General features: G+C 36.8%; 1 protein-coding gene across 1 annotated transcript in view; it reads right to left on the minus strand.

Annotated features, from left to right (window-relative positions):
* Positions 1 to 208: 208 nt before the first annotated feature.
* The window catches only part of LOC107573429 (growth/differentiation factor 11-like), a 57644-nt gene continuing 43528 nt past the window's right edge, over positions 209 to 14324 (minus strand). Inside the window, exons 2-3 of the mRNA XM_016259865.1 lie at positions 800 to 1173; positions 209 to 619 (exon numbers count right to left, since the gene is read on the minus strand). Coding sequence (XP_016115351.1) covers positions 239 to 619; positions 800 to 1173 — 755 coding nt within the window. The 3' untranslated portion in view covers positions 209 to 238. The remainder of the gene's footprint in view (positions 620 to 799; positions 1174 to 14324) is intronic.

Consider the following 14324-nt stretch of genomic DNA (forward strand, 5'->3'; position numbering starts at 1 on the left):
CTAAAATTCAGATTCAAATAATGTGAGAAATTAGGATTTATTAGGATCCTGGACCTAAGAGTGTTCTACTGGACTTATGAAAGAAACAACAAATGTGTTTTTGTTCTATGTACATTATGTAGTATTCTTTCCAAGGAATGTAAGGAAAATATAAGGAAATTGCAGAGACTTGCAGGGACTTGCATCCCTAACACCCTCCTTCCATCACTTCCCCTTAGCTCAACCAAAACACATAATTCTATGAACAGCCACAACGGTCCACCACCATTCCTGGGATTTTGCCATGGATTATCTGCTGTTTATCATTGAAGTACAGCATGTTTATCGGCGACATCTTTGTGGGTGTGCAGCATGGCCCTGCTGAGCCTCTAGGATTGGCATGCTGAACCAGATGAGTATGTGGGTACTTCTGCATGAACATGTACTCACACTGGCCTGAACAGTAGTTTGCCTTGTAACGTTTGGGTGCAATGATCCAGTCCCAGCCAAAAGCTTCAAAGTCCACTGTGAGCGGGTAGCGACAACAGCGGGATTCTGTGGAGTGCTCATCACAGTCAAGACCCAGATTTCTCCGTGAGCGCTTGGTTGTTTCAAGAACCTTGACCTCCAGGAACGGCTGCTGGAAATTACAGGAGGAAGAAGACATACAGAGATGGGTCAAGCACCCTCTCTCTATAACAGCAGTCTCAAATTCATCTGAAGTGACATAAAGCTAAAAATTTTAACCTTTGGTTTAGTACAATGATTATTGTTTCCACTATAGCAGTATTTTTGGTCTAACAGGTCTAAGGGTCCTTACCAGTCCTTCCTCTCCAGGCCGCAGAGACGTCACAGCCAGGTCATTGCCACTCTCATCATAGGCATTTATATCAATGCCCCAGTTTGTGTGTGGCTGCTTGAACCAGTTCTGCAACACATGCTTGAAATCAATGCTCTGCCAATGACCCGCTTGCGAACTGAGCTCTATTTTGAGTGACCGGATACGGATGTGTCGGCTTCCTTGCTCAGTGATAGGTTTAAGGCGAAGGATCTGCAAGTAAACAGTGGAAGTTTGCTGTAGTGGCCGCAGATAAACCCACAGCTGCGCTTTCAGGACCTTGGTAAACATCAGTTTTGGACTGAACTTGAAGAAACAACAGCTGGGTTTCCCATCCACCTGCACCAGAGGTTCAGCTGAAGGAAACAAAATAAAATGCTATTATTCACTGAAATTGGATTTAAAATTGTCAAATAGTATGACAGTATGATGAAGTAAAACAATATAAAGATGCTGCCGACCAAAAATTTTTACATTTTACTGTACTGGAATGGTATGAAACTTGGTGCCAATGGTCGTACTTGCAATATGAACGTACAAAAAAATATGACTGGAAAGGAATAAATGGTCCTAAAAAATAGTCATACTTCTATTCTTAGTGGTCTAAAATGACCTCCATAGGAAAGGAATGAGAAATACAAAAAGAAAAGAATGTAATAAAATATACAGCCTTTTAACGACATGCATATTAACTACTGTTACTGTAAAAAAATAGCATTTCAAAAAAATTAAATAAATAATTCAGCCACCAAACAGTGTAAAAGACAGACAAAGAGAGAGAGAGAGATCAAAGTCTCAGTTGGAGACTGCTTACCAGTAAGTTACCAGACTCTTTGATATTCTCTATATACATCCAAACATAATACCTAAATAAAAGTAAGTAATTACATATGAAAACATGGTAATGCATGTTATACTGGCTACTGGTTATGCTATCAGTGACATAGCACTGAAATGTGTCTTACTCATAATGCAGAAAATGAAAACAGAATAAAATGTTTTTTCTAATATATGAAATGTGTCTTACACAATGCATATAATGAAAACAGAATAAAACTTTTTGGTTACACTTTACTTGAAGGGGTGTGCATAAGACTGACATGACACCTTCATAATCATGACATGACACCTACATAATCATGACATGACATGTCATGAATATGTTATGCACACCCCTTCAAGTAAAGTGTTACCAACTTTTTTCTAATATGTGCATTATTTTACATATAAATAAAGGGTGCATAATTAAGAGGTGAATATTGTTTAGTGCCACGATTTGATTTGTAATGTCTTACACATAATGCATAAAATGAAAACAGAATAAAACTTTTTTTTCCTTCTAATATATGCATTATTTTACATATAAATAAAGGGTGAATAATTAAGAGGTGAATATTGTTTATTGCCATGATTTCCTCTAAAAATACAAAATTACAAGAGGATTACAATACAAGAGGATTAGCCTATGTGTCACGTATCCGGTCCATGAACTTCCGTCTGCTAGCCATCAGAGGTCACCCTTTCCATTTCATTGACTCTCGCACTACACACTGTTGCATATCACCCCGGACTACATATCCCATCATCCACTGCACTGATGACATACACAAAGTTGATTGCACACAGCACTGATTGCACACAGCTGTAATCAATCACACATCCCCTATTTAACACTCACTCTGATCCCTTCCCACTGCTGAGTATTGTTTACCGTATATCACTCCCCTAGTGATAGCTACACTACGGAGCGTATCTTGATCTTCGCCTGTGTCTCTCGGATTCCTCCTCTTGTCTTGCCCTATTTTGATACTGGTTGCCCCTGCCTGGACCTTGCCTTGTACCTGGACTTATCCCTTGAGTCTCGCCCCTTTGATTCTGTTTGCCGATCGTTGACCTCCGCTAGCCTTAGGTTTCTTCTTGTGTCTTGCCCGCCATATACCGGTCTGCCATTATCTGACCCATGCCTATTCTATGACCACGTCTCCGTCTTCTGCTAATAAATAGCTTGCACATGGATCCGCATGTCTCAAGTCTTGTCAGCCCCGTAACACTATGTCAGTCACTTGAACGTGCACACTTCCTGCACACTTGACAGCTGGTGGCGCTAAGATGTGAATGCATCTCAATTTAATATAAATCAAACAATGCACTTAATTTTCTTATTAATCCCTCAACATGGCAAATCTTTTCACAGTTTAGCATTTTCAGTGTCTTGGCAAGTAGACAAAGTTTGGTGTGATAAACCTGAAACCCTGTTATACACCCTGTAATAATAGGGGGAGCGGTAAACTCAAAAATGAGTCTACTCCTCAAGATTACTGTTATAAACATGAGCTGCATCCAAAAGGTGAAGGGGGAGGTGTTGCTACAATTTATAGTAATATTTTCAGTATTTCTCAGAGGTCTGGTTTCAAGTATAATTTGTTTGAAATTATGGTAATGGTATATGGCAGGTGTGCCCAAGCTCGGTCCTGGAGGGCCGGTGTCCTGCAGAGTTTAGCTCCAACCCCAATTAAACACACCTGAACCAACTAATCAAGCTCTTACTAGATATACTAGAAACTTTGTAGCAGGTGTGTTGAGGCAAGTTGGAGCTAAACTCTGCAGGACACCGGCCCCTCCAGGACCGAGTTTGGGCATCCCTGGTATATGGTATACAAGTGTTAATGTGTCGTTTGTACTGGCTACTGTATACAGGCCACCAGGGAACCATACAGACTTTATCAAAGAATTTGAGGATTTTCTATCTTCTCTGCTGGCTGCAGATAAAGTCTTAATTGTTGGTGATTTTAATATCCATATTGATAATGAAAAAGATGCATTAGGATCAGTGTTTATAGACATTCTGAACTCCATTGGGGTCAGTCAACATGTGTCAGGGCCTACTCATCGTTGTAATCACACTTTAGATTTAATACTGTCACATGGAATTGATTTTAATGGCATTGAAATTCTGCAGCAGAGTGATGATATCTTGGATATCATCTAGTCTTGTGTATACTCCATATAGCTAAAGCTGCAATTTCAACTCCTTGTTACAAATATGGTAGAACCATCACAAAAGACTGCTTTGTAAATAATCTCCCTGACGTGTCTCAATTCCTCAGCAAATCCTATAGCTCAGAAAAAACTTGATGTTGTAACAGAAACTATGGGCTCTCTCTTTTCTAACACTTTAGATACAAAAGATTAAGGAAAAGAGTCAGACACCATGGTATAACAAGCAAACTCACACCTTAAAGAGAGCAGTCTGGTAAATGGAGCGCAGCTGGACGATAACAAAAATAGGTATTTCATATTGCAGGGAAAGGAAAGTACTTCTACTTATAGAAAAGCTCTAAAAACTGTTAAATCTGCTTACTTTTCGTCTCTTTTATAAGAAAACAAACACAACCCCAGGCATTTATTCAATACAGTGAAAATATTAACAAAAAATAAAGCATCAACAGACGCAGACATTTCCCAATAGCACAGCAGTAATGGCTTTATGAACTTCTTTACTTCCAGGATCAATACTATTACAGAGAAAATTCTGGCAATGCAGCCATCAGCTGTAGATTATCCACTATAGATCCCCTGAGGAACAATTCCATTCATTCTCTGCAATAGGAAAGGAAGAATTGTATAAACATGTCAAATCATCAAAACCTATAACATATATGTTAGACCCTATTCTATCTAAGCTACTAAAAGAGGTGCTTCCAGAAGTTATAGATCCTCTTCTGAATATTATTAATTTGTCAATGTCATTAGGATATGTTCACAAAACCTTCAAATTGGCTGTTATTAAGCCTCTCATTTAAAAAAAACACATTTCGATCCTAGAGAATTAGTTAATTACAGACCAATCTCAAATCTCCCTTTTCTGTCAAAAATACTAGAAACGGCAGTATCCTCTCAGCTATGTTCCTTCTTAGAGATAAATGTTATCTGTGAGGAATTCCAGTCAGGATTTAGAACGTATCATAGTACCGAGACTGCTCTCATCAGAGTTACAAATGCCCTGCTCTTATCATTCGATTCTCTGTTAGTGCTACTGGATCTTAGCGCTGTGTTTGACACTATCGACCACAACATTCTTTTGAGTAGACTACAAAATTATGTTGGCATTGGTGGAAATGCATTTGCGTGGTTCAAATCTTACTTATCTGACCATCATCAATTTGTAGCAGTGAATGAAGAGGTATCATATTGATTGCAAGTACAGCATGGAGTACCACAAGGCTCAGTACTTGGACCGCTGCTTTTCACAGTTTTCATGTTACCTTTGGGAAATATCATCAAGAAACATGGGGCCTCATTTATAAAATGAGTGTACGCACAGATTTGATCTTAGAGCGCATGTACGCTAAAATCCACGGCAACGTTCATATTTATAAAAACGTCTTTGACGTGGAAAAGTACTTACCGCCACATCAGGGTCTGAACAGGCGTACACACTTTTCCTTGTGGCAAAGTCGGAGTACTGCAGCTATTTGAACATCTCAGCTGCAATAATAATAAAAGTATGTGCAGGCACCGAATTCATCATAAACAACAAAGATGCAGAGTTTAAGAGATTAAGAGATTAATTGTGCAGTGTAGTCAGATTTATTAATGGGAGTTTTTGCGAAGATTAAACTGACCTTTTTAGTAGCCTAATGTTGAGAGTTCTTTACTCGCTTTCTGAACACAGTTTATTACATGTTTGTTTTTTTACTATTTTATTTTACAAGAGAACTTGCGAAGTCTTCATTTACTACTAATGCATAAAATAGAAAAAAATCCATAAACACATCTCCCACTGTTTTGTCTGTGTAGCCTGTAAGAATAGGCCTATTTTTTTTTACTATTTTATTTTACAAGAGAACTTGCGAAGTCTTCATTTACTACTAATGCATAAAATCGAAAAAAAATCCATAAACACATCTCCCACTGTTTTGTCTGTGTAGCCTGTAAGAATAGGCCTATGTCGTGCAATAACGGTTTTAATATAACCTATTATATTCAGTAACATTGTTAACTGTTTATTTATAACATCTGCTGCTTTGCTTCTGTGAAAATGAACAGAGACATCAGCCTTAAACTTTGTTTTTGGCATTTACATCAGTTATATTTGTATAAATTACACTATATATTTTTGTGTCAGTACATAATGGCACATTTGAACAGCATTAGTAAACTGTGTAAATATAAAGAAATGCCAAATCACATGCAGGTTTTTTCAGACCGGAGACCATAATCATGTAATAATTTATTTTATTATGATATGAAAGTCCAATTTTTCTTTCAATAATGTTTTTTAAAAGTTTAGCAAGAATTTCGTGATACTAAACTTTTTATTAGTTGTCATAGCAAGTGATTTTAAAAGTAGGATTGCTCACTTTTTATAAGATGACTGAATTTTACTTGAATTCGTAGTTTATTCTTACTTTTGGAAACCTAATGGTTTTATAATTACTATTATTTCTGTTGTTTCTAGAAGTAGTAATTTTGATAATAGTCAATAGAAAAAATATAACATTAGCATAGCTAAATTCTGAATTAATTATTGGACCAAAATCATCCGCATTTAATAACCCAAAACACTGTCTAACACTTGATGGCTGCTCTGTTAATTCTTCAATATCAGTTAGGAGCCTAGGTGTGCTATTTGATAGAAATCTTTCCTTTAAAAGCCACATAGCATTTGTAAAACTGCATTTTTCCATTCCAAAAAGATATCTAAATTACGATCTATGCTCTTAATGTCAAATGCAGAAACATTAACCTCAAGGTCATTATTGTAATGCTTTATTGGGTGGCTGCTACAAACAAACAAACTCCAGCTGGTCAAAAATGCAGCAGCTAGAGTTCTTACTAGAACCAGGAAGTGACCATATTAGCCCGGTTCTGTCAACTCTGCACTGACTCCCTATTGAACATAGTATACATTTGAAAATCTTGCTAATTACTTATAAAACCCTAAATGGTTTAGCTCCAGAATACGTGAACAAGCTCATATCGCATTATAGTCCTTCATGTCCGCTGCGATCTCAAAACGTTCGCCATTTGATAATACCTAGAAAATCAAAATCAATTACGCTAATATTAGTCTCCTTCAATCTTATTTAGAGGACACCAAAGCCACCAAGATCCAGTCCGTATCCAGATCAGATGGTGGATCAGCAATAATTGGGGCTGGACAATAATTCAATATCAATATATATATGTAATTTTTTTCAATAACGGTGATATGATTTTTAAACACATTTCCAATATTTCGATATACATTACCAGTTTTATCACTCTAAAAGTGCCTCCTGCTGGCAAAGAATGAGTTTTCATTTTAAATAAGCCCCCGTAAATGGCGCATCATGCACGTGAGGTTATCTGACGGAGAGACGCAAAGCAGTTTAAAGCAGAGTCCTGCACGGGTCCTGTTAGGTAAACCTGCATCCGCAGTAGCTACACAACAGAACACACGACCCGTTATCCGACAGCAGCCAGCACCAATTTAATTCTGTACCCGACCCGCAACCTGAACCGCACCCGCATTAATAGTATAAACATAGGCTTTACCCCTTCAAACTTTAACTAAAATGTCACTGTTTCTGTCACTGCAACTTCCCAAACAGGCGAACACACACACAAATGAAATATGTTGAGCCCATCTGTCTGCCTGATGAAAAATTTGCATTTTAAAACATGTTCATATTTTAGAGAATGTAATTAATATTTGCATTATTAATTATCTATCTCATCCCCCACCACTACCCACACCCACAGAATGTATTTTTTTATTACCTGACCCACCCGACCGGTGGAAGACCACAGCGCCTGTTGTACAGTAATAGCAAATTAAGTGCAAATTGTACACTTGTTATTGCTGTGCATTGTTGGATTGAATGAGTGCACTCAATAATGTCCACTAAGGTTTCGGACACCACTAAAAATCGATGCCTTTCAAAAAGTCCCCTATTTATGGGTTTAGGGCAGGGATCCTCAAATCTGGCCCACGAGATCCACTTTCCTGCAGAGTTTAGCTCTAACCCTAATCAAACACACCTGAGCATACTAATCAGTGTCTTCAGGATCATTAGAAAATCACAGGTAGGTGAGTTTGATCAGGGTTGGAGCTAAACTCTGCAGTGCATTGGCCCTCCAGGGCAAGATTTGAGGAATCCTGGTATAGGGGGAAGATTTCAGACACAGGACGTGTAAATATAAGGGTGAATTCAAAGCCTATTTTAAGTGATGCACTTCCTGCTGCCAATTGGTTTCCCTGTTTCTGAAAAACACCTCGCTTGAGGATACATTTGCCTGACATTCAAATTAAATGACACCCTTTCTGGATTTTTTTTTTTTTAAAGGAGTTGTGATAGAGTAAAACAATAAATAAAGCTCTGTATAATGATGATAACAACAGTAATCCCAGGCAGACCCGATCACGGTGAGACCAGATTACGTGTTGCCCATAAACTGTCAGAAAAAACAATGTGCAAAAAAATTACCTTTAGGGGTACAACAGCTTGTCACTGGGGCAGTGCCCTCAAAGGGATAACTTTGTACCTGACATGTCAATGGCTGCAGCAATTCAAGATTGTCCTGTTATGATTATCTGAGTCAGGGGAGTGAATTTCAAGGGGGAGGGAGGATTTCTATATTTTATCCATTCAATAGCCTATGAAAGCAATCCGAGTTCCGCACATAAACGTAGCGCAAAATATATTAATAAAAACGTAGCGGAATATTTGTGTCTATGGTTAGCTTCGCAATGTTGGCTTTTGTGATTGGACATAATATGCCAATGGAAATGCTTCTCTATCCAATAGGGTCTTACCTCTGTACACCGGTGTGCATATGTGCATGTCCTGCTCCTCAAAGAAGAGATCATGACAGCAGACTTATTCAGGTAAGGATGAACTATGATTTTTGCCGAAAATCTGAACATCTTAATTAAAAATCTGCAATAACAGAAAATTTCAGGTTTTGATGTAAACTAACCCTAACAATGTCGTCTAGCCCGAAAAGCGCTCGAATTTCTTTAATAGTATCATAACCTACCAGTGGCAGACTGGCCATCTGGAGCACCGGGAGTTGCGTTTTTCCCGGGATTCTCGTGTATTTTACCATTCTATCCCACTATCCTCCCGTTTAAATATTTTTCCCGTATTTCTCCCGTATTTTTAATCTTTCTATAAAAAAATCCCACTGGGCGTATTTTATATGTTTGCTACATTCGCCACCCATAATTTGTATCGCCCAAACCTCACTATATGAATAATCACGTCAACAAATTCCAAGGTTGCCCAGTTGCCAGATCTTGTATGAAACGCATACAATCGACACATACAAATTTCAACCCATTTGTCCCCTCAACATGGCAGCCTACAACAGTGATGAGTAGGCCTACCGCACAGGAAGGAAAGGATCACTGGTAGAAATGGGACAGGAGGAGAAGACTCAGGTGGTGCTCCGGTAAAAAAAACAAATATACATGCAAATTGAGATATAGCTTACACTTCAAATGGCTATGGTTTAATTGATTAAATAGGAGCGCTGCAAGTTGCAAAATCAGGTGCTGCGCTGCTTTGTTTACTGCGGGAAATGGCTATATTCCTGGTTTAAATTAATATAATAATAATATAATAATTGATACCTTTGATACCCCCCCCCCCAAATTCAATCCAAAATGAATTGTAGTAAATGTACGTATATCCTTCCATCGGCCAAGATGAGAAAATTCAGCAATATTTGCCAACCGTTTACGAAAAAAAAAAAGTTAAACGACAGACATTAATTAAAAAAATTAGCCAATCAGCATCGAGTGTTCACTTTCAGTGCTGAGGAGTGTTGAGAAAAGAAACCTTGCAAGGGAGGCTAGCCTCCCCTCTGATGTATCAACCAATCATCATAGAGACGTAAATTACATGATATTAGTTTGAACGTCTCCCGCTGTGCTAATAATGTACGAAGTACTTATGATGAGTAGCTATATTGAATAGGCTATTTGATCGCCAACAGATTTACCAAGCTTCAAACCGTAACGTTATATATACTAATTAAAAATAAAGGGAGAACACGCCTAAACTGGATATAGGCTACAGCAGTCGGCTTAATTAAATGGCACAACAGGCAGCTCTCTTTTAACACAGACTTTTAAGAAGGGATGGATGTTTGCTTCAAGTGATAGGCCAGGTAATTGAAATTATTTTATCTTGATGTGTGTCGTTTTCTTTACATTTTCTGACTAAAACCAACCAAAAAGCCATTTTAAAGTGGTTATAAGCAAATAATAATAATAATCGGCAGAGATCCACAGACCAATACAATTAGTGTGCCGCCTCTATTTTACAACCCACGAGCCGCCACTGCAAATTACTACTGGCCTTTTCAAATTTCTCAGATTTTAATGCCATTTACATTATTCGTCACAATGTACATATTAGCAGTTTGCAGCAGACATGAGAATGTTCGCATAGAAGACAGCTATTTTAAATGGTAACATTATATATTTTACAGTAATGTTTACTGAGTTTTTCATCGTCAAAATAATTTGTATACTCTTTTCCACAATTTGAGCTCTATTCCTTAAAATGATAGAAGGATCACCAGTAGAAAGGCACCATAAAAACTTTCTGCACTATTCAAGTCTTCTAGACCAGTGTTTCCCAACCGGGGTGCCGTCTGTCGAGAGCAGGGGTGCCGTGTAAAAAATCATTTTTTAATATTTTTAAATTGCTAAAATGTTCAAAAAAGCATCTATTATATAATAACCATTTCTGATGTCGCCAATAATTAGAGATGCAGGTTTCTAAAATTGGTCTCTTCATTAGAAATTATTAGCCTACTGATTTGAATAATATAAAAAATATCTGTATGACATTATATTCTGCAGTTCTTCCCTGTTGTACCGAATATCTATACTTTTCAAATTATCATATCGAAGTTAGAAATTCAAATATTGTGACAATTTATTTTGTAGGGTGCCGCAAGTTTATTAAAATTTCCAAAGGGTGCCGCGACTAAAAAAAAGGTTGGGAAACATTGTTCTAGACCAGGGGTGCCCAACCCTGCTCCTGGCGATCGACTGTCCTGCAAAGTTCCGCTCCAACCCTAATCAAACACACCTGATGCAACTAATTAGGGTCTTCAGCATCACTTAAAAATTAAAGGCAGGTGTCTTTGATTAGGGTTGGAGCTAAACTTTGCAGGACAGTCGATCGCCAGGAGCAGGGTTGGGCACCCCTGTTCTAGACGATACCAGAGCATTGAGTCATATGGACTGATAATATTGGCATTTGACTGATATTAAACTGTCCCTTGTAAAAATTCTTTAAAATTCTTTACTATTTGCCATATACACCAGGAAAGACCAATTATAATGTAAAGAATGCCAGTCATTTATGGTATGGTGCAGTGTGTTGAGGACCGGGTTTGGTGGACTGCTCTGTGCCAAAAAGTCCGGGGCCACTTTTTGGCCCCAGTCAGCCCCTGTAATCTACCACACTTCCACAAGCAAGCATATCTGAATTGTTTTAAAATGTAGACAAGAACACACTGTGTTGTTTATGTGTCTTATTCTGCCTTGATGTATCCAACTCCTAGATTTTATAATGTAATGGAGCAGGATAGGGGCCGTCTACAAAGTACAAAATTAAGAGAATAAACATTCAACTGTTTTACATCCAAATGCTTAGCTGTTGAAAAAATCTAACAAATTGTACACACAAGGCCTTGAAATGCACACACACAAACACAGAACTCTCATTTGCTAAACAACACAAAACATGTTAGATATTGTAAAAAATAAAAATATTAGTAATAATAATAATATTAATTAAGAATTATTAAGAGTTATTAAGAATTATAATATTTAGATTTTGAAAAAAAAAAACATATATTTGGCATTCAATGCCAAACTCTAAGAGTGTGTCCTGTTACTATATCCTAAATTAAATGATTTCAGTTTTAATATCATAAGTGATAAAGGCTAAATGATAATGAGATTTTAATGTTATAAATAAAATACATATAGACTTGTATCCCAAATTAAAAGTATGTGTCTTGTTACTGGTTTCTAGTACAGCATTTTGATGGTGGTTTTGCCCAGAAGCATAATAGAAGACATACTATTGAAAATGAAACCAATTCATAAATAATTTTAAAATGAATACAATCTTCTATCTGAACTTCAAAGGCTGTTACAGATTCTTGTTACAGATTTCTCGAAGAACATTTTCCAGTTGTTTTCATATTCATATTGTTTTCATAGATATTGCAGTTCAAATTCAAACCTTTAATAAATTCATTTAAAATGCATACATTTTTCCATCCCAACTTCAAAAAGTGTCTTGTTACTTTAGTCTAAATGAACATTTCCATGCAGGCTTTACTCTCATTTGTAATTCAAGATACATGCTATTGAATTAAATTCAAATCTGCTAATAAATTAATTTAAATGCATGCATTTTATAAAAATGATAACTTTACTATTGACACATAACTAGAACAAAACACATGACATTGAAGTTCAACTATTAAGAAAAAAAACCTTCCTTTTTTTTTTTTTGTCCCTTGTCGGAAAAACCCTGCAGGTCCCGCAAGCTATTTGGTTTTCCAACATTTTTTGCATATTTGAACCATTTCCAGCAGTGACTATGATTTTGAGATCCATCTTTTCACACTGATGACAGTAGTGCGTTTAGGCACCCCACAAACCACACAATTTCTACTGAGGGGGTTCAAACATTCACTGATGTTGCGGAAGGAAACACGATGCATTAAACTATGATGCATAAAAACTTTTTGAAATTGAAGATCAGGGTAAATTGTACTAATTTTGTCTTCTGGGAAACATATAAGTATATTCTGAAGCTTCTGACAAAATTCAATTATTATTTTATATTGTGGACTTTATGTAAACACATTTCATGCAAAATATCTTACTCAGGACAGTACTTAAAAATAACATGCATTTTGAGTGATCCCTCTTATTTTGGTAAAATAATGAACATTTTAGAGATTCTGCAAGTGTTGTGTAAACTTTTGACCACAACTGTATATTTTTATAGAACTATAAGCCCGAATAAACCCTAGTAGTGGGGTCAGTTGGGCCCTTTGTACAATTTTGTGCTATGACAGCTAGCAAATGTTTATATTTATCTCTTTTTTTCTACTGTTATTTAGAATCACCTTTTTTTATGTTACCATCCAAAATAAAAAATGTGAATAATAATACATTAAATATGAATTTAAAAAAGTAAAGTTATTTTTTAATAATTCAGTCTTTTTTTCACGGCCTTCAGTTGCAGTCATCTGTCTGTAATAGGGCTGTGCGATATTGAAGAAAAATGCGATATGCGATACCTTGTAAAAAAAAATGCGATATTCGATATGCGATACGATATTGCTTAAAGTGTGTAAAATCAATTTAAATTATATTTTAAAATATTTAAAAATGAAAATCATATAACCAATTTGTTTCACATTCTTTCTTGGAAAATAAATAATCCCTATAACTTCTGAAAGTGACCAGCAGTGTTTTAGCATTATTTAAAAAGTAATGTCACAAATCAGAAAATATAATTTAACATCAATGTGAACATACAAACAAAAAAATGTATGACATTTTATATCATTGTAACTTTGCTTTCCACACACTAAGTACTTCTTCATATACCACAGCAAAAACTAGTGTGAGAACGTTCAAACATGATTAAAGGCAAGTGAACAGTCAGTAAAAAAAAAAGAAAGAAAAAGAAATACACAATTTACAAGCATAGATAAAATAAACAGTAGTACTCAGGTACAGAAATGTAATAATTAAGTGTAAAATAACACTGCATAGTGTTCACTGTATGAATTCAATTTAGATTAATCTTTGTTATAGCTGTTTTGTTAACATTAGTGACATATTCAGCAGCACGACTTTATAAGCTGCTGTCCCTTTAAATCCGACTGCACGGATCCAGTATAATGATGCACAACCGATTTCTTTCTCAGCTGTTTACATTCATTTAAAACATAACCGACTGCGTTTACGTGAATGATCGTTGAGGCGGGTACTATTGACATAATTCTGTGTGTATGTGTCTGTTCAAACATGAGGAGATGCGAAAGACGAATCAACTCGGTGTGCGCGCGCTTTGCACGTGTGCGGCAGAACTGAAGAGATGCTGTGCGAGATGCGGCTTGTGCGCGCGCTTCATGTGTGAGTCAGACAGCAAGACGAGACGGCAAAGAGTTGTTTTCTGCAACTTATTGCACTTAAAGGGATAGTTCCCCCAAAAATGAAAATGTTATGTTTATCTGCTTAGCGCGCACGGCATCCGATGCATGAGGTGTGTACGCTTCCTGGCGTAGTTTACGTTAATGGGTGTGTTGATATCCAGCCGAAGAGCAATCAACCATAACTTCAGGCGAGCAGGCTCAGAAGTTGGGAATACTTGGAAAGTCACCACTCCCGAATGAGTTTGCGCAAGAGAATGTAATCTTTTAGTTTTAAGTCGGTTTGAACAATCCGGATAAGCGCAAGTAAGTACCA

The sequence above is a fragment of the Sinocyclocheilus grahami genome, unplaced genomic scaffold (assembly GCF_001515645.1).
Source record: "Sinocyclocheilus grahami isolate Dianchi unplaced genomic scaffold, SAMN03320097.WGS_v1.1 scaffold1939.1, whole genome shotgun sequence".
Lineage (NCBI taxonomy): Eukaryota > Metazoa > Chordata > Actinopteri > Cypriniformes > Cyprinidae > Sinocyclocheilus > Sinocyclocheilus grahami.